The 26,948-nt window shown below is 35.5% G+C and overlaps 1 protein-coding gene across 1 annotated transcript in view; it reads right to left on the bottom strand.

Annotated features, from left to right (window-relative positions):
• Positions 1-26,948, bottom strand: part of ANGPT1 (angiopoietin 1) — a 155,088-nt gene that overhangs the window by 31,560 nt on the left and 96,580 nt on the right. The window contains exons 5-7 of the mRNA XM_050305783.1: positions 23,582-23,709; positions 18,959-19,060; positions 3,368-3,534 (exon numbers count right to left, since the gene is read on the bottom strand). Coding sequence (XP_050161740.1) covers positions 3,368-3,534; positions 18,959-19,060; positions 23,582-23,709 — 397 coding nt within the window. The remainder of the gene's footprint in view (positions 1-3,367; positions 3,535-18,958; positions 19,061-23,581; positions 23,710-26,948) is intronic.

Below are 26,948 nucleotides of genomic sequence, written 5' to 3'. Positions count from 1 at the left end.
GCTACCAGATCTCATAAAATTTAATGACTGTTCATTTACATTGAACAACTGATTTGGTTTTCCAAAGCAAAGTCTGAAGAGCCACTGCATACACCTGATTCTTCTCTACATGACTATTACTCTCCTGTCAACTTGTCTCTTGAGTGCTCTGCTAAAAATGTATCTGTGCTCTCTTTCACTTTCTCATAAAATTTTGTAATCACTTTCTCATGCTGGTTCCAACATAAAGTCTGTTCTCCTTAATTTTAACTATCAAAGGTCAGCCACCACCTTAAGTCCATGATTCACTCACAGATGATGTTCAAGTTAGGATGTTCGCTGTCCATCATCAGATTTCACCTATACCTACAGCAATCACAAAGTCTTGATCAGCTGAGCAGCACAGTCTCATAATTTAATTATGTTTCTCTATGGATAGGACCAAAGTTAGTGAGTCACTGCAGCAGCAGAAAGCTTTTCTAAATAAAAGAGTGACTAAATACCAGAATATATTGTCATAATGAGGTATCTATTCAACCTCCCTGAGGGTTCTGTGGTACAAATAGCTCAGCCAATTAAAAATTGTAATTCCCCCATTCTCCATCGCATTTTTTGTTTGGAAATGTGTCACCTGTATTATGAGTAGCAAAACCAGATGTATGTGCAGGCTGAAATTACTAATGCTGAAAATTCAGCATCAGTATATCTGTTTTCATTAACTAATATGTTGGATTATGAACTGTGGTGCCTGAAATCCCAACACATGGTTACTCTTCCTGTTTAATTCTCCAGGGTCTGAGGACACAGGTCAGAGCATCAGTGTGTCATAGCTGTATAGCTCCTGTGAACATCAAACAATGTCAACAGACTATCAAGAGCGGGCTAGGCAGAGTCTACACAGGAAAAGAGAAGAGGTTGTGGGTCTTCTAGGATTCTCTTTCAACTAATTTTTTTATAGTTCTATGAATAATTCTTAATTAAATTAAGAAACACTTAACTAAATGGGAGATCTGCAAGATGACTCTTCTTACTCTATGTAGATTTTACTTGCCACAGTGTAAGATTGCAAAGAAATTCACAGATATTTTCATCATATTTACAGACAACCTCTGTGTAATCATCCTGTGAAAATAAAAAAACTAAGGATGTTCTAAAAGAAATTAATCATTTAGATACTGTTATTGAAGCTTTCACATGTGGTGCAACATTGATTTTCCTGTTCAGTTATCATTTAGCATTACACATTTACTGCTTCAGTATTCACCTTCTCAACCCGACCTTCCTCCCTGTCATCATCTGGGATAAATAGATTTTATTTTGCATTCCCAGCAAACCTTTTGGAGCTGTCTCATTTAGAAAGAGAAAATTTAAACTTACATATGTTCAGCATTACCCTTTTTAATCATAGATTCTGTAGGCTAATAAAAAGTAGTAAAGAGAATACAAACAGCCCAGAGAAAAAACAGAACCCTTCTGAAATCACCAATTGGGAGTTATCCAGACTGAATCAAACTTTCTGTAAGGTTGGGGCTGGATTTTGGAAAAACAGTATGAAAATGATTTTCCATATTTTCTCAAGCAAATTTTATCACTTCATGTTTAGTGTTTCTTTTGTTGGTGGTGTTTTTTTTTTAATTTACTATATTCAAATATGAGATCTGGAACCTTATGTTTTTTTCATGTCTTTCAAATGTACAAGGTACTGCCATAGCATAAATTAAAGATGTTCCACTTCTTGAGCTTTTCCTTTTATTTCAATGCCCTTTCTCCATTTCAGATCTCCTTGATCCACTGTCCAGCTACCTTAGAAACTTGTCTCTTTACTGGTTATTATTACTTAGTGAACTTATACTATTTGAATGTAATGTGAGTAGTCAGCCTACAATTACTTATTTTTGCTAACAGAAACATTTAATGTGGTTCATCATAAGAAAATCCTAAGAGCTTCCAAAATAGGAAAGTACCTAGTTTGTTTGGCAAAACTATTTCAAATAACAGCAACTAAAGTTTTGTAAAGGTATGCAGTTTTGCGTTTGAGGCACTGAAAGCAAACATGGCAAACGCCCGACAATTGTGAAGGAAAAGCACTCAGAGCAGGAGTTTGGGAACTGTGGTTTTCAACTTCAGAGGAATCATTTAAATCCTTCATGGCAGCTCCTCAGATAAAGGGAAAACAGCATTCTCTGAAGGGTGGCCAGCTATTTAGGACTCAGTAATCAGGTTTTTATTCAGCCAGCCTTCTGGAGTTGCTTCTATCACAGATAGTGATGCTGGCAAGCAAAATAAAGAGTTTTTATGTCATAGGATGCATTCTTGTAATAACGGATACTCCTTTCTTTATGTAGGAGCTAAACTCTTACTGATGCTTCTAAATGTAGCTTTTGCACTTCTATACCATGTAGTACTGCCCTGTGAGAAACCCCAGAGGGGCACTGCTTTGTGTCCCACCTGGGCAGAGCCCTGTCAGCAGAAAGAGCAAATTGCTCTCACTTCCATTTCTCTGGGGCCTTGGGGGAAGGGATGCAACCAGCATTTCTGAGAATCATGTTACTTGAATTTAAAGATCTGAATACCAACCTAGTTCCACATGCTATGACTTGAATGTTTGGGTTTACAATATATTTGTTTCTCTCCTAAATCTTATGCTAACTAGATGTGCTGTAATAAATAATTTGGATATATTTATGGGTTTCATTCTCTTTTTTCAGCGTTGTACTGTCTGTTCAGATGAAGCAATGATTAAAGAAAAATTAAATCAGCTACTTAAATCATCCAAACTTCCTGTATCTTCAAGTTGTTCCTTTTTTGTTTGTTCGTTTGGTTGGTGTTTTTTTGTTTTGTTTGTTTGTTTTGTTGTTTTTAAATAAGCTGATTTAAGTTTCCTACATTTTTATCTTAAAAAAAATAGGGGACAAAATATTATTGAAAAAAGTTTTGTATATTATTCCCTCAAAAGAGGATCCACTATTCTGTTTTTCCTCTTCATTTACACTGAATTTTTAGTCTGGAAATATCAGATGGTTTAACAGTATTTTTGGTCTTCTATCCCAGTGTCCATTGTTTCAGTTTAATGCTTCTGAGGTAGAAATCCTTTATGTTGTAATGCACAATCCTAACATTTTGCTATTCAATTAATATTCAGTTCTGATAGTAAAAGTTACACAATTTTTAGCAGTTCTACCAGCCAACAAGATCCCTTGTTCTCAGATGTGTTAGGTTTATTCAATCTTCCCATCAGTGAGAAAACTTATTTCTATTTTGTTTTTACTCTCTACTCACTTTTGATGAAAATCAGTATCATATTGTTATCCTTTCTCGTATTTAACAAGTGAACAATGAACAATATTTATCACTCAGCAGAGTCAAAAAAATTTCAACAGATTCTTACCTGTAATTCTGTTTTTCATTTCCTATGTGAAATCTGTCATACTGTGAGTATGCCCGGTTTCCTTCCCAGTCCATTAATTCAATTCTTAGAGAATATTGCCTTTGACTTGTTATTGCAAAGATAAATTCATTTCCCAGCCAATGTTCACCTGATGGGCTACCAAAACCCTAGAAAAAAAGTTGGCAAAATAACTAGATGCAATTATTGTAATTGGTAGAACCTTTATACAATAATAAAACAACCAGTATGTTTTATCTGCACATTCTAACTACTGTCATAGCTTTCTGTGCTGTGGTTAAACTGTCTCTAAAAGGACTCTACTAATATGTAAGATGTAGGAATGTCATGCAGTTCAACTGATATTTTGGAGAGCAGTTGAGGTTATCAGTTGAAAATAATTTTCCAGTTACATGATACTAATAGTATGATGTATTTGCACATCCTTCAGTGTGAATACTGGACATAGTCATATTCTATAATACATTTCATATGGTGTCAAACCTAGTTATTATTAAGATAATCAAGTCAAAACAGAATTCTTCTATTCATTATAAAAGATTAAATTAAGCTTAAGTTATACACCAAATTCAAGCTAGTTGTGGGTGATAGCTCATGTCTTAATCTTTAAAGGACAATGGACAATACCTTTCCTGTCAGGTATCTGCCACAACTAAAGGAGGGAAGTTTGTAGTTTAAAATTCTCTTCTGTATATAAGACCTACTGGACAGGTTAGTGCCTGTTCCTATACACCATCCTAAAGCACAGGAGAGGGTACTGTAACTTTATTTTCTAAAAATGAAAAATAACAAAGAGTAGAATATTTAAGGTACTTAGCTCTCCTCACATTTCATATATTCAGATGATCTTATTTCCAGTTAGGGAAAATGGAAACATGGAAAAATAATAATGAAAGAAAAAGTATAATCAATTTTCAAAATGTATTCCTAGACCTATATTTTTATGCATTTCCCAGGTCTTAAAGTTGTTTGAATTGTAGTGAATATTTTGCTACATTAAAGTTTTATTTAATGTCATTAATTTATTTACTTTATATTAGAATTGTTTTTCTTCATAAACTATTAGTTCATACCTGAGAACTCCTGGTTCCATTTCTCATTTTCCTTTTCTTTCTCTTTAAATAGTAAAAATTATTTTAAACCATAATCTTTACTTGTGAAGAACTATTCCAACATGACTGTTCTTATTCATATTTCTTAAGATAGGAAAAATGGAATGAGAAATCTTCTGATTTGCTTATAATGATGTTCCAGGAGTGTTTTAGAAGACCTTGTGGAAATTTCAAATCAAATGAAAGATTGGATTATATCCAGAAAGTACATATTTTAAAAGGGTTAAAATAAGGAGATTTCCTTGGGACTAAAGGTTAGACAAAGAGAAATGTGGCTGTGGGACCCATTGGCAAGACATTGATCTTCTCTATATAATGTTTCAGTCACTCATAACATGAGATGAAAACATTGAAAGTAGAACCCTCTCTCTCTTTTTTTCATAATTGCATTGCTCTGGCTCCAGACCTGATTAGTTGCATTTATTGAGGATGAAATCCTGCTCCCCAGAGGCCATGTACAGTTAATACTCACTTAGCCAACCCATAGGTATATTAGCTTCAAACATCTAAAGAAATTTAATTTAAAAAATTTAGAAACTTAGAAGTTTGATTGGACCAAAAAATAAAAAAAAAATTGAGGGATTTTTGTTACTGCTGTTGTTTCTCCAGGGAATTACATTAGAAAGTACTTTCCTCAGGAGTCATTTTTGTTTTCACTGCCCTACCTAAGCTAATAACAATATTTGGTGACTCACTGATACTAGAGGCTGAGAAGACATGCCATGTTTGGCTACTCTGAGTACATTAGTTTATGTTTTGAGTAAGCATCTCTGCTATTTTGGCTCAAAGACCATCAACTGATCCCCACGGACAAAATGTTTAATCTTCAAGAATTGAAATTCAGTTATCTGTGGTAAGTCTGAGAGAAGTCTCAAACTGAAATATGGGAGGATACTATTAGTTGGCTTTTTCCTTTACGTTATTTCATTATATCCCCTTTCTCAAGAAGATTATTTCCTACACGAGTCTCTGCAAATACTGGCTGTAGCTAATACTGGTGATATCATGCTTTGAACACGTCTATCTTCCAGTGTGAGCTCCTGCTCCTCAAGCTTTTCCATTATGATGCTTCTGTTATCTTTCACCTAGTTCTTTGATGTAATTCACATGCATATTTGGCTTTACACGTCCTTAAAATACAAAAGCTGGTTCCTCACCTGTATGAACCCTGTCTACAGATGACATAACCTTCTGTAGTTATAACTCTTTTCTATCTGTTATTTTGATTCTTTATATCTTCTTGCCTTGTCTCTCTACCCTGTGACTCACACATGGCATCTCCTGTTCCAGCATCTTTGGCAGTGTAATATCACAGCAATCAGTGGTTTGTCTCTGACATCTTCAAGCACTGCTGGTCACTGCCACTTGTTTCAGAGGAAGGCAAAATATGCTCTGCATTACTACCTAACGGGAAGTTTGTTTCCCTAAAATGCAGAAAGTAGAAGTGGAACACAGTTGTTCATATATCAGTCAAAGTAGATTTCTTTGCAGTCTACAAGGGTTTTATTCACAAAATATATATAATTATTATCATCATCATCAACTGTCTTTCTTTAAAGGAAGATTTTCAGGAAATTATCTCTCCCTTTTTCCCAGAGCTGGAAAGCTGAAGGGACTCCCCTTTGAACTGTGGCTTTGTTGAATTGTACATGGCTTATCTTATTTGGATTACAGCCTATTCAGCATGTAATACATGTGGATTTTTTAACATTATGTGTTCCCATATGTATTCTATAGAAACTCCAGACACCATATATAATTATTCTGAAATAATAATTTTTATTCTTCTCATTTACACTTCCATCTCCCTTTCCACACCTGTTATTACACTAAGATGAAAATCTATCACTAGGTGGCTTGCTCTCCTGACCTGAGGAAATGAAGCTTCAGCAACAGGGAACAGAAGGAATATAGAAAGGAATATTAAAAATTCTGAGGAAAGCCACCACATTAGTTATGAAAAACTGAATCTTACTATAAGTGGCTACAATACCGAAACTAAGTTAGAAATGCAACCAAGGCAGTAAGCGGGATATAAAACACAGCTCTGAAGAAAGGAACGTTCCTAAGGAGAGGTAATGTACTTTATTAAACACCTAATATGGCTAGAAAGAAATAAACAAACAAACAGGCACTCAAAGCTTTCATAGATCTAAACCAGAGAGAAACAGTACATTTCTGTAAGCAGAGTTGGCAACAATTTCTTCAGGTATAATTTTATTATGCCAAACTCAACTGTTTCCAACCTGTATTTAGTCTGCAGTTTACTGCCTATATTTCAGAGCTGAAGAAAGACTTGCATGCATGCTGGGTTTTTCCAGTTACTTTGACTGACTTAATAACAACAGAACTCTGCTTTTTTATATCTTACTTAGACTGTCTCTACTACAAGAACACTAGTACTTGACTGAGATATGTAAGCTTTTGTTTGCAGAACAGAATGATGAAATATTAGCCAACCACACCCCTCCCCCCCCAAAAACTATTTAATTTTGGGTTCCCATTTCCAACGCATAAGCTGCCAAAGAAAGCAGTTGTGCTTGGTTCTTCCAATTTACCTTCAAGATCTTTAGCTTCCAAAGTACATTTTAGAATTTTGTCTTCAAATACAAAATATTTTTTTCTTTTCTAAGCCATAAAATTTTTTTGTGCAATACTTTTTGAACACTTTTGAGCTTGGGTTAAAAATCACACAAACTTGAAGTTCAACGAGGTTTCAGGAGAACTGGTGTCTGTGATTGGAGAAAGGCTGAAGTAGAAGCTCAGCAGTTGCCTACAAGGACATGCAGAGCAGCTGGCCAAGTGCAGATGCTGAGCATGTATTGCCTCAGAGGATCCTTAGACATCTGGGAGAGATTTGAGGGACATAAAAGGGGAGCTTAAGTTCTGCCACAGAGAATCTTGGAAAATAATAGGGATTCAGGAGACTATTAGTAATAAGAATGGGAGTTCTATGTGGGACACAGGACAAAAATCCACAGAAAACTAGACATCATTAATTCTGCTGTTCATGAGAGAATTCAGTAATCGTTCCTTAATTAAAATTCAGTAATGAAATCCAAGCATTTTAGTTTACACTATACCATTTAAGTTTATACTTCTGCTCAAATCTGTGGGACCCCAAGTGATAAGATGCCCACAGCCTTGCCTAAGACCATTCTTGTCATTTTCTTTGGATAATAAGTTTGGTTTTGAGAATGCCTTAGGGTACAGAGTTAAATCTTAAAACTTAACATTAGAAGTCACCTATTGCAGACTCATAGTTGTCATTAAATGTTTTTATTTCCCAGTACACATATACTGTCAACACACTCATTGGTTTTTGCATTCATATCATTATAGTAAATACTTCCAAAATTATTTGTGTTAAAGTTTTGTGCCTAAACTCAAGGAAGCACATGAGGTGATCCAAGTTAGCCTCAGCTATCAATCCACTAGGAAAAGAAACATTTGTATTTCATGAATGTGTTTGCAGTTAACTATATTTTAAGTCCCTCTGAAACCCAGTGAGTTGTAAACACTGTTCCAAAATTGTATTTCAAATTACTAAGAGACACTATTTTGTCATTATGTTTCTATATTTTGTTCCTTATATGTTTCCAAATAGAGAGAATAATTCTTTAAACTTTAGATTTTTTTCCAAAAATAGTCAATTTTACTTTTCCCTAGAAGTTTGCATAATATTTTGGGATGACTGGCACATCAGAGGTTTTAAGTTCCCAAAAGTTTAATATAATAGAGAAAGGTCAGAAATTTCCAAAAGTTCTCAGAATTCTCCTCCATTTTCCTCACTAGCACTCTACAGAAGCTGGGAGAATAGAGTAGGGAAATATGCTCACATTATAATAATATGTTGTCTTAACTGTCCCCTACTAGTCACAAATAGAATACAGAAATCTTTGTGCTGATCTAACATAGATTATTATAATGGTTCATTTTATTCTTCATGTACAGAAAACATTTATATTTTTGATGCTGAAAATTGCATCAAGATCATATTTTGGCAAAGTTTGATCTGAAACAAGATATAAAAATAATCAACAACTAGTAATTTTTTTTCCCCAGACTTTTTCAGTAAGGAATCATAAGGTGATGTTTTGTATTACATTTAGAGTAGGTTGTTCTTGTAGATGTGATAACATTTGTTTTCAGAAGAAAAAAACCCCCATAATATAGAATATACTGACAATTTTAAAATTATTTATGTGCTACAATGAAACAAAGGGGTTTTCTGATTTTTTTTTAAATATATAATAAATTCTGTAAATCCTGACATAATGCCCAACTTTTCTGAAAACAAAATTATATATAAACGTAATTTGTTATCCTTTTTGTACAGATGACAGTACTTCAAACCAGGAATCAAAGACAAAAACACATGATTATACAATATTTACTCTAGATGACATCTGAGTTCTACATCAGTTCATTTCCAATTGCATGGTGATTACCAGAATCAAAATTTCTAAAGCAGTCATGAAAAACAAAGAAATAGAATTCAATGCTGGTTTTAAAAATGCCCTTAAGAATTTACAAAGTTGATTCTTATTCAAAAATAATAAGCAGGGTGCAAAAGAATTTTATTAGCTTTGGCAAAATCTGAGAGGGTATTCTGCTTGAATCATGTTGCTCCAGATTCATTAAACAATTATCTCTCTTGCTTTATTTATTTTGTCTGATAAAACTTACAGGAAGCTTTGACTTTTTATAGACAAAACAAAATTGAAACCAGACACAGTCAATATATCCTATGGGTTCATCTTCTGTCAGGCAATTCACTGAATAAAGCAGATAATAATTCAGTGTTTTACAGCAGCAATGACTTTCCAGAAGCCATAAAGAATATTCAGCTCCTTTTGCCTTAGCTGAGAATGTGGAATGGATTTTGTTTAAGAAGACAATTTCTAGAAAAGGTTTGTATACTTTTTTGAATACTTGTATAATTTCATTTCCATCACACTGAATTATTCATTATGTTATTTGAAATAAAGATGTGGTCATAGAAATTATTTTAATTTCCTCAGACAACAAATGTGTTAAATAATGCTAATTTACAAGAATATGGGAAAACAATGCTAAATATTCAGACTTTTCTTTTACTAGAAAATTCTAACAAATGTTTGTTGACAAGTTTTAAAAAAAATGTTTAGATTGAATCCAGAGGTACCTTCTCAAAAGACTAAAACAAAAACTAAGCTATTGTCAGTTTAAATGAAGACCTAAATGTCTGTCTAATCATCCCAAATTTGAAAGATGTCTCAAAACATTGTTCATAACCTGCATCAATTCAGGCTGTTGCACTTCATTCTAGACCAAATATGTTAGTAGACATACAGAAATTAGGTTCACTTTTTACTTTTTCCTTCTCAAACATACACACTGTATCATTAGAGCAAAATTCCCGATGCAGAAGAGTCACAGTGACAGAATGCAGGTTTGAAATGCAAACCTTGCACAAAGGTTACCTCTGGCTAGGCAATGGGCCCAAAACAGCTCAGTTTTCTACATACGTATCCTACATGTAAAACAACTAGTACACCTTCCTCAGGCCTGGATTTCAATCTAACTTCCTTACCATTTAACTGAAAATAAGAGAGAATTTATTGTTGAGATAAGTTACATTGAGAGCCTCTCTCCCAAACCACCTTTTCCACTCTAGGACAACTGAATCCTAGGAATGTACAGACACTTAGTGTGGCTCCTAATAAGAGCCAGGGATATAAGTGTGTTTCAAGTAAAAGAAAATTAATTTTTTTAATATCACCTAAGAAAAAAAAATGAGCTTAAAATAACTTAAGCTTAAGATAACTGGTTTAGTATTTGCAAAGAAATCAGTGGTATATTTTAGGGCTAAAAATTTTAAATGTAAGGAAAAAGTTTTTAAAAAGGGTATCTTTGTTTCATTTCTTGCAAAAAAATACTTTGGAGAGGTAGAACTTAATTCTCTTTTCCAAATACACCGATTAATCCCAAACAGCAAAGATGAATATGACTAGGAGCATAGATCCTGAAGCAAAGACCGGGCGTCTGATTATGAGTTTGAGCAGGGACTTGAATTTCAGTCCCATAATCTGTCTAAATAAAACAAGCATCAGACTTATGGGCTGCCCTTGAATCTTTTCTTTGGCTCAGCTGCTACACTAAACACTTGAACAAGAATAGAAGATGACTGATGTCAGAGTCAAAAAGTTACAGTTCTAATTCAACATGAGCTCCAAAGTGAAGAGCTGCTCCAGCAAGTGCCAAATGGAGCAGATCAGAGAGGAGATGCTCCTCCCTGAGGAGAATGCTCTTCCATGATGAGAGCACACAACTGTCATTTGGGAAGACCTCTGCTACAATTCTACTAAATTTTCAAGTCACAAATCTTAAGAACAACCTCACAGAATCTCAGCTGGCTCTTCTGAAACAGTGTTTCCATCTTTTGGTTAGAAAGATTCTTTAATAACGTTAATTTTTTTCATGGTGCTCTACTGCTCTACAGGCTTTCAGCATAATGAGGCTAAATCTTGATATCATTACAAAAAACTTATTTTGCAACAGTCTTTGGAAGACTATGTGAGTCCTATCAGCATACAATTAATGGTGTTAAATTGAAGCATTGGTGGCAAAGTAGGCACAAGTGTCAACACAACACCTGAAACTGTAATTATCCAGTAATGTTTGCATAGGAAAGGCTGTGCTGAGTTTAAAACACATTTAAAACACAACTGTGCTCCAACACAACATTTTGTTTGATTTTACATCCAATTGTATTCTCCAAAATAAAAAAGATGCTTCCTTGTGTAGTAACATCTCTGGTGCCCAGTCTGGTGATCCAACCCTCTCTGAATCACATATTGTTTCATTCTTACTACCTTAGATCATTCTGTTGAAATGCACACTGTAGATTAAGCCTTGCTCAGTACCACAAGACTCTCATGAGCATATTTTCATAAAACTGAATATAGTCTCTCACCACCTTGATATCATGCCTATCTCTACTGGACATGCTGGATTTAGATCTCAGGAGAAGCAGAGAACATGCTGACTATTTTTATAGCACTGATGAAAGCGACAATTATCTGAGTAACAGTTTCAGTCAGAAGAGCCTTTTCATTAAATTAGCATGACATGCCACTCTTTATCATGGAAGGGAGGGTCTCTATGAAAGGCGTTACTCACATAATATCTTAATACACATTCCATTCACCAAAAATCATTTCCTTATATCCAAATTACTTGGTAAATGTGTGAAAGAAAGAAATTACTTCCATATCATTTACCCTAGTCCCTTGAAGTAAATGATTTTTTTCAGATGTAAGAAACTTAAGAAACTAATAAGAAATGTATTTGTTGTTGTATGTAATAGAATTATGCATGTCTTAAGTGTGGTTTTTTATCTCCTTGAACTCATAACTCACTCTAATAAGCTATTCAGTCAACACATTAGTTCAACACCACCACCACTCCCAACCTATCTGGTTTGCTTACACTACAGAAGCAACGTAACTTCTATCTTTTCCAAAGACGTGCATTTCCTAGCTTTTGCCTTTCTCACAGGTCAATCCTATTCTCAAATCCTTCACTTTCGCAGGAGGGACCATGCTGTTATTGCAAGGCACTTTACAAACTACTTCATGTTACTGGCAGGGAAAAAACATGAAGCTGTTCCTGCTGAAGAAATTATGGGATTCATCTCCAGCTACTAGCTAGATGCATGGATGTAGTACAGATAGTTTTATGAAAGTTCTCCTCCTTCTGGAAAACTTTTTGTATTCCTTTGCTATTCCCAGGTTGTCATCAAAATGCCTCCCCAAGTTCTTTGAACCAATAACTCTACCTCACAAGTGTTTCACTAAGCCACAGAGGGAAAAAGAAGCTATGAAGAACAATACTTACTGCTCTGCTCAGCATAAGAAAGCAAATAAGAAAAGATTCTATGTTAACAGGTCTAAAACCAAAGCAACTCTGTGCAAACTGCCATTTGAGAATGGCCCATTACCCCTCACTGCTTGGGCATTATACATAGATGTCATTTGGGTCACACCGAAACTCCAATAAAATTTAGTGACGAGGATCTTGTGTAACAAAACTGTTCACACGCACAGGCCGTGGCCCTGTTCAATGTGCTAGTACAGGTATGACCTAGTAGTTGAGAAAGAAGGAATGAGTCAAGTAGAAGGAGGATCCCCATCCACTGGGTCCCTCCTGTTCAAACACTAAAGCTCTCATTAGAAGGAAGACATGGGTTCTTATTATAAAATATAATTAGCTATCTATCAAGAACAGCTGCATATGTTTGCACTTGGAGTAGTCCTTCCCAGCCAAAAAATTCAGGAGCAATAACAGTGAAAGTGAAAATTTATGTCCATGTTAGATCAATCAACAGTCATACTTTAAGTTTTACATATCTGACCATATGTACATTAAGTGTAGTATTTTGTTGCTTTGCCTTTATTTCTCTCTATTACTGTTCGTGACCTAAAACTAAACGACTTGAATATAGCCCATTCCAAAATCAATGGAGGAAACCTCTTACCATAAAACCACTACTGGCCTGTTGGTAGCGAGGAATCTCTCTCTAGTATTTGTGTGTACATTTTCACATGGTGATAAAAGTTTCCTAATTTAAAATTCCTGTCAAAATCACAAATCATTAACTGAAAAGCTGATGAGTGTTTTAGTTCCTGTGAACAACAACAGCATCTTCTTAAATCTCCCTAACAAAAGTTATGTGAAGCTAGTTTCAGTGGCTATTTCAGTACTTGACAGCCTGTGAACCCAGGAGCTGCATCATATGCTTGCAGTGGAATGTATTTTTTAGCTCCCTGCAATCTCTTTTCTTTAGTCTTGAGGAAAAAGTTTGGCATGAATAAAGATCAAAAAAAATGAGCTTTTCACAAACTCATTTAATGTGGAATAGAGGCAGAAAGATCGGTGCTACCACCTTTAGAGCTGTTTGATACGATTTGAGTCCCCTTTTAAAGAACACGGGAATATGGCTGTCAGTGTAAGAAGTGTGAAGATTTTGTGGCCATAACAATGCATAACATACTTTAAAGAGTTATAATCTAGAAAATTATTAAAAATTAATTCAGAATATTTAACTTTAAAAACCCTGAGAATTATGGAAGATATTGCTTCCACAATATGAGCTTTGAAATTATGAACAAATTTATTTTTTTCTGTCAAGAACATTCTCCTCAGCCAAGTCATATGGTTTAAGTAATTTTTGTTTTAAAAAAACCACCCACACCTGAAGTTGCTTTGCAGTAAAATAGTGGAACCAGAATCAAGAAACCTACCAAAAAAATTTCTAAAATATGCCTTGTGCATTTTAATGCAGACATCCTCTCCCTTGAAAAAGAAAGTGATGAGAATCATAATCTAATGACTGAAAGAGTTTGGAGTTCTGTCTGTAGTTGTTTGATTCTTCAAGTATTTGGGGAGAAAAAAAGAACCTGGACACTATTTTTAAATGGATAAAACTACAACAGAGAAATGTGCATCATCAATTAATGCTCCAAAAGGGAACAGTACAACAGCTTGAGGTTTTGTCTCTTTGTTCAAGTCGAACACAATATTAACTTCGCAAAATGGTGAAAACCTATTTTGAATGAGAAAAATATGCAACTTAGTGTTGTTACTGAAGCAATAAAGAACAAAAAATACTGTCAGAGTTTAAAGGCAAGAAAAGTGGGCAGGAAGAATGATAACAAAACTGAAAAATGGACCTGAAACTTTCACAAGAGAAAATAAAATAAGGCTTAAAAGAGATGGAGTAAAAAGCATTAAGAGACCATATTCTAAAACAGGAGTTTATCACTTTGCAAATAAAAATTAAATACAACCTCTGGAAATTTTCAGAATTAACTGAACAATGGCACTAAGAAATAAAATCTTTGTTGGAATGATAGCTCTTATTATGTATAGTTCAGGAATGTAGGATTTGCAAGGAGTAGTGGGATGAAAACATGGTCACCAAAAGCCTGACTGCAACAAACAAGGTCTTCCAGAAAATGAGTGGGACCTATGTCCAAACTAGAGCTTGCTCACAGAAGTGAACTGTAGGAAATATGTCAAAAAGGGTAAAAACTATCATGCCTAGAAGGAAGTGAAAGACTTACAGTCCAAAGAGGTGTTCAGCTGTCTTTTAAGTAAGCAGAAGACACAGATCTCAAAACTTGACATACTAGCTAAAATTTACTGAGGCTCAGAGGAAAGTCAGATTGTTCCAGATAACATAATATAAATACCCACTAGAATTGCATCCAAAAATACTTCCTGAGAAAGTTCTGGTGACTACCTATGTGGTCTGGCTCTCAGTCAGTGAAGAATTTAAGCTATAGAAGAGCATTGGTGCTATGGAGACAGCCATCAGTTTGACAAAACAACTTAAAGGAGAAGAGAAAAAGAAGAAACCCCAACAGAAATGGAAGTGGGTTTGTAGCTCTTCTGGATATCGTGCTCTTTAAGCACACATAAATGCTATATTGATGACTTCTGAAACAAGTTGGCAGCAGACTTTTTTAAAGCACTGAACTGTTGCTGGACTCTTAGATGTTAATCAGGAACATGAAATGAAAAGAATGTGGAATTTACCACTGAACATCATTCTTGCCACTAAGAAATCAAATGAAAGGACAGCTGCTGGTCAGAAAGGTAGGAGGTTGTTGCATAAAGCTTACAAATTCAGTTTGGAGTCTACTATGTACAAGTGATCCTAATCTAGCTCATGACATTAAGAATAACCAAAAAAAGTGATAGCTTTCTTTCATCAGTGAAAGGAAAATAGCAATACTATAGCAATTAAGACAGGCAGCACAATTAAATACTGACATTCAGGAAAAAAAACTGGCTAGACAAAGGATTGTTGTGAGCTGGCCAAGGCACGCAATTTCAAATACCTATTGAGAGTTCTTATCCAATGACAGAAAGCAAGAAAGTAATTTTAAGGGTCTGAGGAAGCCCCCAACAGACTTGACCCCTATGAAGCCCCCCTAAGAAGCTGATAGTAAATGTTGGGCTATCAAGTGTGGAATAAATACTGTGAATTTCATGGGAATTATTAAGCTAGACATGCTAAAAGGCTAGAGAATAGGGAATCTAACACTCCATCACCTAATCTGGCAAAAATGGAGACAGTCACTGGGAAAGGTGCATTCATCCAAGAACTGAAAACTGGCAAATTATCAAGAAGTTTTGATAGCCAAGTTAGCACATGAACTAATAATTTACTTAGATTTCATCATTGCTAATGACTGCTTAATAAGTGCCAGAAATTGTGTCTTAGAAAGTAAGCTTGTGGAAAACCCCCCTTCTAAAAGGGTTTTAGATTTGCAGATGGCAAGCAATAGTTTTTTAAAATTATATTCTCCTCAGGAGATCAAAACTCTTAATAGTGTTTTATTTCCCTCCTCAGGCGAGGAAATATGAAAAATGGTTGAAACTTGCTTCAGGGTTGAAGCTTGCTTCAGTGTGATCTTACCTACTGTTACAGAAATTATTCACTGTTCCACTTCATTTTTTTTCCAATAAGCAACAAACAGTATAACAGAAAATTCATTGCGAAGTGTGGCAGAACAGATGTAGTAGATTCTGATAAGAAAAGGATGGGAAGATGAATTTAAGGTGTTTCCTCTAAATTTATTCCAATTACTGTTGAATGTACAAAACTGAAATGGCTCAAGAGATTTCATAGTCAGAAATTAGTTCAGAGATGCAAATTACACTGCACAGTACCAGACTAATAACAAAACTGAAGAATACTGGTAAGTACAAATGCCCCTAAGCAAGAAGGTGGCATAACCAATCATTCATAACAGTAAATCTTCAGAAAAGGTTTTGTATTTATTACTACTGGTTTAGATACCAGAGAAAGTGTAACTTTATTTTCCAGAGTGGAGATTGAATGCCAGTGAAAATAGAGTCAAAAGAACAATGAGGAAAAATTAGTGCCACTGTTGCTATAGTAGCACTGACTTTGTGGTGTTGACTGTGTGATTTACGTGTGGATGGAGTTGTGTGCTTCCTACTTTCAAAAGATTTATGGCTACTTTATCTCTGATTTAATGTACTTGTTGTGTTGGTGTCTGGAATAGGAATTGAAGTACTTCCATGTAAGCTGAAAGCACCAGCATGAAACTCCATCAAAGACAATGACTGCCTTGTTTTCAGGTGATTCTTGTAATCAGCACTGCTGTCACTCATCCTTGGAGAGACTATGTGCATCCTTTCCAAGTAAGGATCTCATCCTAGAGTCAGAGCGTATCTGAACGGCCTCCTGAAACTGGAACAGTCAATAAATTGTGAGGGCTCTAGTGGTAGAGCTGGTTGGTGGCCTGAAATCCTGTCCAGCTCAGAAACTGGCAATCAGTACTTTCTTGTAACTGAAAAACTTCAACAATTTTCCAATTTCTTTTCCAGTAAGAACTAAATGCACTGAAAATAAAAGAAGCATCAGAGGCTTACTATTGCTGTAATTATATAATGATGAAATTATTAGATACAAGCACAAAGAGAAGATCTTAACAAATCTGGAAAGCCGTGTCTGAACTACAGGCTGAGAGAATGCATGTTAAATTCAACCACTTCAAGTAAGATCAGGTACCGTTGTGTCCCCCACCACACAAACCAGTTTCCACGGGAAGAAACACCGGCAAGGAGAGGGGATGTGGTCCAATAGACTCCATGTACCCTTTCTGAACAATCAAGGAATTAAATCAGTAGTGTTATTGCCTTGAAGCTCAGACACTGTCACATATTCCAGTAATACACAGAATGTCCATTAGCCTCTATCACTCAACATTCAATATTTGGTGTTATATGATAACTACTGAAGGGGGCCTAAGATAGTTACTTGGGTAAATGGTTCATAGAAATAGAGCAAGCCTAAATCCCATCTTGTTTCATGACTTATAGGATAAGATATCAATAAAAGTCCAAAACCAGATCCTTTTAATTTCATAGAAGCAAATGATGCCTTAGAATATTGTATCATTCCTAAAGAGAAGCAAAACTAGTTCAGACTGCTTGAACTAGTAAAATCAATGTAATCTAATCCTGAACAGGCTCACACTATTGTAGAGGAAAATTAGAGGAAAATCTCTGACTACATGAAGAGATATATATGAAAAAGGCCATGTGGGATAACTTTAAAAGGGCTGTATTTATATAACTGAGAAGAAAAAGCACAAGAGATAGAAACAGAAAATCTCAATTATTGTGATATGTTTAAATTGAAAATGTCCATATGTAGCAAATTACTTGGCTGCATCTTCAACCTTAGCTGATCTTCAATTTTGTTTCCCCAAAATAAATTAATGTTTTATATTTTATTTGAAAATCAAGTAAAACAGTTTTAAAGTTTTCTGCTAGATTAAAACATTAAGAATTCTAAAAAAAGTTTCCAGTTTTGCAATTCTATTTAAAAATATCTTTTGTCATTTTAACATTACTTTTAGTTGACATATACTATGAAACAGACTATATCCTCTAGCTATCCATAGGAGCAGGGGTCTGATCCAAATGATTATTTTTTTATAATTTATATTTTCAAGTAATTAAAAAATATTAAAAAGAAAGCATCTATAAAATCCAAAATTAGATTTAGCTTCAATAATATATTGGGTTTATTTCTGAAATTGTAAGTTCTGTAACAGAATTTTTTCCAATAGAAATTTCTACTGAATTGAACTTGTGTTTTTAAAGAAAAAAAAAATTTAAAACGCTTTCTTCATTTCATGCTTTTTGAAAACTGTAGAAAAAAGACATTCCTCTGCCAGGCTGATAACACAGTACTGAGAATTTCACTACAAATATCATTGTAGTCCAAGCCACTCCTCAGGGACTCAGAGAAAGGAGTTCCATCAGAAAGTATGAACAGGCAGCAAATGAAAAAAATGAGAAATTATTTAGATTGAAGTAAAATTTTTTTGAGTTGGCAAAGGGATAAGAGGCTGCTTGAAGTCATGTCATATTTAATTTGGTAACTTATTTATTTTCTCATAATACTATTGGAAGTATCAACATTTCCAGTACATGAACTTGATTGGCAGACGTGTTGTATGACTTGGGATAAATCCCAGTAAAAATTTTCATTCCTATCTGAGGTACTCCAAGTTCCGAAGGAGTTCCCCTCAGCTGAAAACATCCAGGCATTAGGAACATCATCACATGCCTATTATCTCTTAACATTACAGCAAGTCCAGAGACAAATGGCTGCATTTTGGCCTCATCTCATTTTTTTGTATCTCAGTTTCTGACCTCAAAGAAATTCTAAGTCATGGGAAACAATACTCAACTAATTGAGTAAAAAGCATTTTCAAAAGTAACAGACATGACAAAAGGTAGCTCATAAAAACTGCAGGACCATGCCACATCACTATAGGCAGAACTATCTACCTAAGACAATAGGAAGTAGTATTTGAAATCTGACACTTGTACGAATTGTACAGCTATTGCACATATTTCATCTTACCATTTTGTATTCTTTCCAGCTTTTCTGAAAATCCACACTCCCATCTTCTCGGTGCTGTATAACTGTCCATCCTCCTCCTGCAATTTCCATATTGCAAAAGACCTATGCAGTAAATAAATAAATAAATAAATAAATAAATAAATTGAGACACCACACCACCACCACCCCCCAAAAAAAAAACCAAACAAGAAACAAGCTTGTATTGGAACCCTGTCATCTTAAGGTGTGTGGGGGGGGAAAGTGTTTGTGCATAACAGAATTAAGGAAGCATGTTTTCCTATGGATTCATGCCCTATGCCCTCAATGGTATCCTCAGTCACTTGATCACAACCTTTATGTTTAATATTAGTTCTTCCAGTAACGTCCTTTCAGAACATTACCCAAGAACATTTCCACATCATTCCCCTCCACATCTTCAGCTTTCCCTTTTCCATTCCCTCCATGCTTCTTTTCTGTTTTCTATCCTGCAGTGGACTAGAGAACCATATTCTACCCTCAGGAAAAACCATTCCAAATATCTCCTACTCATAAGCACTGTCACAGTAACACTATGCAAGTGGTTTTTTTAATTGTACCAGGCATGCCAAGTGAAGTCCTTGTGAAGGTATGGTAAGGAAACAGAATACTGAGCAGTGTAAGCACGTGAACTCGATTTAGGGTAACCACAAGAAAACCCACAATTTTCTAGACAAACATTGTGGCCCTATTCCTTCTTCAGGGAAGACACTGTGAGTCAAAACATTTATCTACAGGATTTAATTTCTTCAGTCTGATCTACAATGAGAATTTCTAAATTATGGATTTACTATAATTATAAGCCATTGAAAGCTCCCATGAATCGACTGCCAATTTTTAAAGCATTAAATCCTCAACAGTATTAAGACTGTTAATTTTAAAGACAAACACAAATTATGTGAGTTTCATAATAAAATATAATAAAATACCTATAAAAGGACTTTGAAGTTTTCTGAATAATACATCAAATTGTGAAAGTGAAATTGAAAGTGAAAACTACACAGTGAAAGAAAGGTTTGCCAGGAGCACATTTTTTACTAGCCATCATTGTGTGGTCTGGCACTTTCAACAGTGGTAGACAGAAACACCTGCTGTATTAACAGGAGTTCCAAGTTGATTATAGATGTTCACTGTGCGTAGCTCTAGCCTTGTCTGTCCCAGGCAAGGTCAAGGCACTCAGCCATTAAACACCATTTAACCTTCTATTAGAAAAGGATGAAGAAAAGTGACTTTGAATTTGCATGTATATCTAGATTCTGAGTTTATTATTAATAAAATAACCTGATTCAGATTAAAAGACCATCCAAAATATTCCACTCTTGCCTTTTCTTAAATGCATGAGTAAAAATTCTCAAACTCCTAAAAGGCAAATATGGGATTTTTTTCCTACTTATTTTAGTTTCATGAACTGAACTATTGAAAACTTTATAATAACCGTTTAGAGATAAGCTCAATTTTAAAGTGAGTAAACAGAAGGCAGAGAGTTACCACAAATTGCATTTTAAGTCTACGCTAAGGCATCAAAAGTCTACATTGTTGTCATGGAGCAACAAGCTCGAGACCAGCCATTTGAGGTTCAGGGAATGAATTTCTGTTATGGAAAACCTGAGTCTGATGGTAACCATGTCAGGATGCTGGTTTTCATAGTATAAGGGGCTAGCATACTTTTAATGTGTTAAAATTCTGTCAGGTATGCTCAAAGAGACCATTGACACTAATTTCGTAGGAAGTCCACAAGCAGAAAGTAGAGGGGTAGGAATCGAAGGCCGCATTCATGGCAACAGTGGTTGTTGTTTTGCAGAGTCATAAAAACTCAGAATATATAGACCTCACTAGCAATTGATAACATTTTCAGTGCAGTGCACCCAGAAGTTGGTAAAAGTCATGCTTGTGGGAGCATTAGAGGGGACAGTGAGAGAGTCAATACACTGATCGAAGGGGCGATGCGGAGGTTCCACGTACAGTCAGAGCATCACCCCTGCCCTACTTCTGCTCCCAGAGGTGACATGGTTCCTTCAACTCCAAAATGGTGGTAACCTCACTCCCACTGCTCCCATGCTCATCAGAAGCCTCTGCTTCCCCTGTAGCTGACTCCATCCTTGCAGGGGACTGAGAGGACTCTTCTTACCTTTGCTTTCCCTATTGCTCAGGGACAATCATTTGTCCACATTATCAGGCATTGCACATGCACACATCAAAGTAAACAAACTAATTAGCTTAATAGTTAGTTCTATTTTTTTCTCTTTCCATATCAAAAATATGGAATATTATTAAGATTCTTTTAAACAGAAATTAGTCACTAATTTTTGATGCAGGCCTGGAAGACTAATAAACTAAATTAATTAACTGTTGAGTCTAGGAACATGAAACAAAAATTGTAGTCTAAATTTTTAAGCATATAAAAATGAGACATATAAATGGTAGGGAGCTGTAAGCATTAAGGATAGTTTTCTATGAATATATGAATGTAAAATCAACAACACTGAACTGACAGTAGAAAATCAACAACATTAGAACTGACAGTAACATTTTTATAGATGACAAAGGTACTTTCTATTGAATATGAGGATTCTAGTTAGTAACCCTTAGGAAATATAAAATAAAATGAAGGTATATTTTTGTGACCTGAATGAGATAGTTGCTGGTGGCTGAGAGTGTTACAGAAGGTAACAGTATATTAGGCCTCTTCAGACATGTCAGGTTTGTGCATTGCATCATGGTAATCCAGATAACTAAGCTGGCTTTAAACAAGCAAGTATGTGTCCGTCATGGAGTACCTATCAGGGTATTAGAGCAATCTAACTGTGTCTGCATAGTGCTACCTCTGGGGTAATTAGTCCTGGCACAGTGCTGAGTTGATACAATTTTGAAGCTATCTCAGCTGGAGTTAGTTCAGCTATCTGCACAGCACTACCTTGAAGAATGTTAAAATAACCCTAATGTCTGAAAAAAACATCTGTTAAAGCAATCACACTTCTCAGCTGACTAACATGAACATGCCTGGAATCAGCTCTTGCTGTGTTATCACTAGGGCAAGACAGAAACAGGTGGAAGCAGAAATGCCCTCAACACACAGAGACACACACACTCACATTTTCTTGCTAAAACAGGAACCATCCAGGAAAACATAATGCAATTATATCAGCTGAGTTGTGTTATCTCTATTGATTGATAGCAGTGTCTGTAAACAGGGATACAGGGTAAACACAGGGTGGCTTCCATTGTGTCACTGTCCTTATAATACCAGTCAAGTGGGTTTAAGGAAATACACCAGAAGCATCAATGTCACAGTGCTTTCAGATAACTGCTGGTTTTAATTGCAATCCAGCTTCTGGACATGGTATACAAACTTCAGTAAGGCTAGGAAAAGCTACTGCCAATTGGTATATGCAAATTGGACATAGATGTTACCTCTCTTTTCTGAGTGGAACAGCTTCTGCAGAACTGCTTTAATTTTTCTTGTCCGGGTCAGTAACACTTAAAGGGATTTCTGTATTTTATGTCATGTCAATTATTTTTCCATTCATATTCACCAGAATTATATTGATCTTGGCCCATAGAACTCTTCCACTTTCCTTGGTAAACTGTAACGCCTTGACATTTATAGCTTTCCAAAGGCCTCTAATAGTACCAAATTCAGTTTAGAAATACGTTTTACATATCTTAATATGATCATAAACTTACTATAAACAAGAACATTGGTAATATTTGTTACAGTCTTTTTCTGTTTGCAGAGTCACCATTTTACTGCAGTAAGAATAAATTCACCAGCCAGAAGGGGTTCCCTCCCTCCTGTTTGGTCCACTTTATGGACGCTACTGTATTTCACTCTCCCAGGTAATCAGCCTTTAGCCTCGGTGGCTGCTCCCAATAGTACCCTGTCAACAGGACAGCCAGCCTTCCTCCGTGGATGAGTTAGGCTTAGGTTATCCTCTCATGTTTCTAACTTTTAACTGACTCAGATATCTTATCAAAAAAAGCCTTCAAAAGACTAGTCTCCTTTACAGACTGATGTTTCATTTTCATTGAAAAAAAACCACCCAAGGCTCTTTTTGGAGAAGAACGGGATTATAAATGCTTCATCCTTTCAAGCAGTGCTAACACTCAGAATATTGGTCTCTTTACAGACAAAAACACTCTTCCCTATTCCCTACAACAGAAGCAGGATTTTTGTAAATCCTTATCTTTAAAAACTACTCATTCTGCTATTTCTTTCCCAGTGCTACCAGATAATCCTCCCCCATCAGCTTCCTCATTATCGCACTTTACAAATTGTCTTCTCAATTTTATCACAGATTTATTTGCAGTCATAGCCCAGTTCAACTGAGCTTGCCAAGTGGGAGGAAGTGAGTCAACTATTGAGTATATGTTGGAACTTAGGAAGAATTCTCTGTCAGCAGGAAAGAAGAATGTCTGGAATAATACATTTAGTACATTTAGTAATGATTGTAGTAATCTATTTTATTTTCTTTTTAAAGACTGAATATAACCCAATTTATTTATACCAGTACAATGCTTTGCAGAATAAGAACTTGAATGAAGTCTCCAAATGCTCTAAGTCCAGAGCAACATCATATTAACAAAGAAGAAAATAAACCAAGTCTTTACCTTTTTAGGATCTGACACATTGTTAATATAAATAGTGTAGACCCCACTTTTGTTAAAACCAGATTGGTATACATCTGCACAGTCTCTGAAAGGCTTTTCTTCTTCCTTTTTTGCATTCTTTAGTAAAACTGCAAAACATAAAACATGATAATATAAGTTACAACAACACTCAAACATTTCTGTATCTAGGAATTGTGTATCTGTATCCACTTTTGCACACTGTATTCTTTTTCTACACAGTAATAATTGTATTGTGGTCCTTATAAAGTTTGTGTATTTGATAAGTTTTAGTAAAGAACTAGCAAGAAACTTTTGGTAGTAGAGTAGGCACCAGAAGTAAGTCATGATATAAATAGCTAAACAGAGCATCCTGCCCACTGAGAGGTGAATACAGTGAGTTTTGAGTGCAAAGGTCTGTGCCCCTGAAGGTGTTGCCTCTGACTCAAGATGTATGTGTGAGGTTGACAAAGAATGTCCCAGAGATGGCACATGGAGGTGAAAAACTTGTTCAGTGTTGTGATCTGACACATACCTAAGACAATGCAGACCTTGTAAGGAGAGAGTTTGTGCCCTTCACGAAGTAATACCTTTTAGCAGCGTAGGAGCTTGGGGCAAGGCAGCTGCTCACTTACATTTAGTTTTTGGAAGGGAATAGCTTAACTCTTTTCATACCTACTTGCATAAAATTTGCTAGATATAGTTAGTGGAAAAAAAAGAAAAATCAGCGCTACTGAAGTCAGATGTTTTAAGTCAAGATTTATAGAATTTATTTTTGGCTCAGCACAGGAGAACAGATCATGGTAGAACACCAGTGTAGATCTAGATACTGTATGTTATAGGCAGACCACCTCTATGAGTCTGGGCTGAGAAATCAGGAGAGTAAAATGTCAAGGATCCCAGTCTTGAACAACCAGGAGATTCCCTGTCGAAGGAGTAAAACTTGAGAGTGTTCCTTCACTTTCACAAACAAAAGTTGCATGACCCCACACAGTGCTGAAGGATATGATTTCATTCCAAACACATACTTTGAGCACATCAGTATTCCCATGAAAGTCCATCAGTCTACTCAGATTCTTAAAATTAAACATGTCCTTAAGTGTTGTGCAGGGTTCGGGCCAGCACTTCATTAATCCTTACAATACAGAAACAATATTTAAGTCCTCCAGACACACTCATCGTCTGGTGACAGACACATCTTGTTCATTTTTGGCTTGAAAGTGTGAATTATAGGTGAAAAAGGGACTACACCTTATTCACTCTCAATGAAGTGGTCAGTGCTGCAAAAGTGGTGTTTAATGACACTGATGTGCAACAAAGCAAAGGCCCTGCTCGGCATGTGGGACTACCCAGGCCTCAGATGGTGTGCAATAAGGCCGAGGGTTTATAGTTTGATGTACTCTCTTCCCTTTGATTACCTCAAAGCAATATTTTAGGATGGCAAATTCCTCCCAGATCAATTAGCATTAATATAATTTCACAGATGGGGAAACTGAGGAAAAGTAAGGTTAAACACTTTGACTCAGTCATTTTGTGAAAAGGTGAAAATAGAAAATAGTGAAAAATTCAATCCTGACTGTAAGACTGTATTGATCTCTAGGTAGGCATTTTACACAAAAATCACATTACTCTTTCCCTTTTATGAGTATTGTATTGTTCCTTTAAAATTTTATTTTAGCAAACAAAAATCCCTTACTTCTCCCTTTCCTTGTATTTGTTGCATATTTATTATTTTTATTCAAGATCATCAATACAATAAAACTTGGTTCACATATTTGCATACGAACTTCAACTGGAAAATCAATGGCTTGAAACTTGGCCGTATTTTGAAAAGGTACTGCTGGTAACACAGTAGATGTCACATTTCCCTGTGAGATGGCAGGGAGTGAGGTCCTCAGCAAGGTGCACATCAACAATGCACTCTCAAAGGTGCCATTTTTTTAGATAAGATATAGAACTGAGGTCTTTGTGATTTGTGTTAACTATAGACTTCACGGTACTTTCTGTAAGCAGATGGTGTTAATATCAGTGGCCAAAATCCAACCTGAATAATTACTTGGGGCTGGAGCCAAAGCCTAGAGGAGTTAAAGCAAAGCCCCTCATTGATTTCAGAGGGCTTTAGAATAGATCCACTCTTCCTGGCCTGAATTTCTCTAATGCTGTTGTTTCAACTGCAGACATTAGTCTCTCCTGTCTAAAGAATATATTTAGTTGTGCAGAGGCAGCATTCATTTCCTTCAGTCTTAAAGTACTTATATTTTATTAGCTGTGTGTAGAGAGATTATCTTACCTCTATTTAACTGTTATACACACATTGGAAACCACTTGGAAGTAACTACTTAAGAGTCAATCAAGGAAATTTGAATTTGGCTTGTTTTTAAGTGAAAGTTAGACAATAGAAATCATGACTATATTCTAAAGTTCATATTATTAAAATGTCAAAAAAGTAAGATTTGAATATCAGAGAAAATAGCTTTGAAAATAATTTTCTAAAGAGATGGATCTCTAGGAACCATCCTTAGAAATAATTTCCTCATGCTTAAAGGCTAAAAAAAACACAATAAAAGTGATGTTTGTCTGAGACACAAAGGTGAAAAGCACAGATAAATGTCTTAGATATACCCAGTTCTTTCTATTCTTTCTCTTAGTATCAGACAGCTGAAGTAGCTGAGATCACAGAGAGCAGATGTGTAATTTCCTAAAATCTAAGCAACTCAATACCTGTTGTTTTTACACCACGGGTTTTATTCAGGGAACCATTGTAGCCAGAACATGGCTTTCCTTGGGTGCCTCTCATCCCTCTCTCAGGAGCTGGTGCTCACAGTGGAAGAAAAGACCAGCTCCTTCGCGAGGAGCTGCACAATTACAGATTGTGACACAGTATATTAAGCATGACCAGCACAAAGTTCAGTTTTTCTTAATACATCACACTGTAATTTGCAAGAACAGCCCAAAGTTGTCAGAAAATTAAAACTCAGGAATGTTTCTGGTAATGTTCTTTCAGAATAAAAAATATTTTCTCTGAGGTTTACTATTGTTTTTCTAACTTAATATTCCATACAATTTCCCAATCACTTTTACCTACTATAGCTCCAGACTGTTTTTTTCTAAAACATTACATAGACCTTGAATCCTTTATACATTAAGTGAAGTCCCTGAGTGATATATTGGCTCACACATGGTAGATGTGTAAGTAAATTTCTAAAAAAGTAAGAAAGTCCAAATTAAGTAGTTCTAAAGCAAAATACGCAGCCATTACATTTCTTTGTCAGCTTCAAGATCTTATTGACTTTATACAAATTTCTAATGTTAGATTAGCTGTTTTCAAATACAATGCTTATGCCAGAGTTTTATGTACCTGAAGAAAAAG

The sequence above is a fragment of the Myiozetetes cayanensis genome, unplaced genomic scaffold, assembly GCF_022539395.1.
Source record: "Myiozetetes cayanensis isolate MyiCay16 unplaced genomic scaffold, myiCay2020 scf1, whole genome shotgun sequence".
NCBI lineage: Eukaryota > Metazoa > Chordata > Aves > Passeriformes > Tyrannidae > Myiozetetes > Myiozetetes cayanensis.
This window is presented reverse-complemented; position numbering and strand designations above follow the sequence as displayed.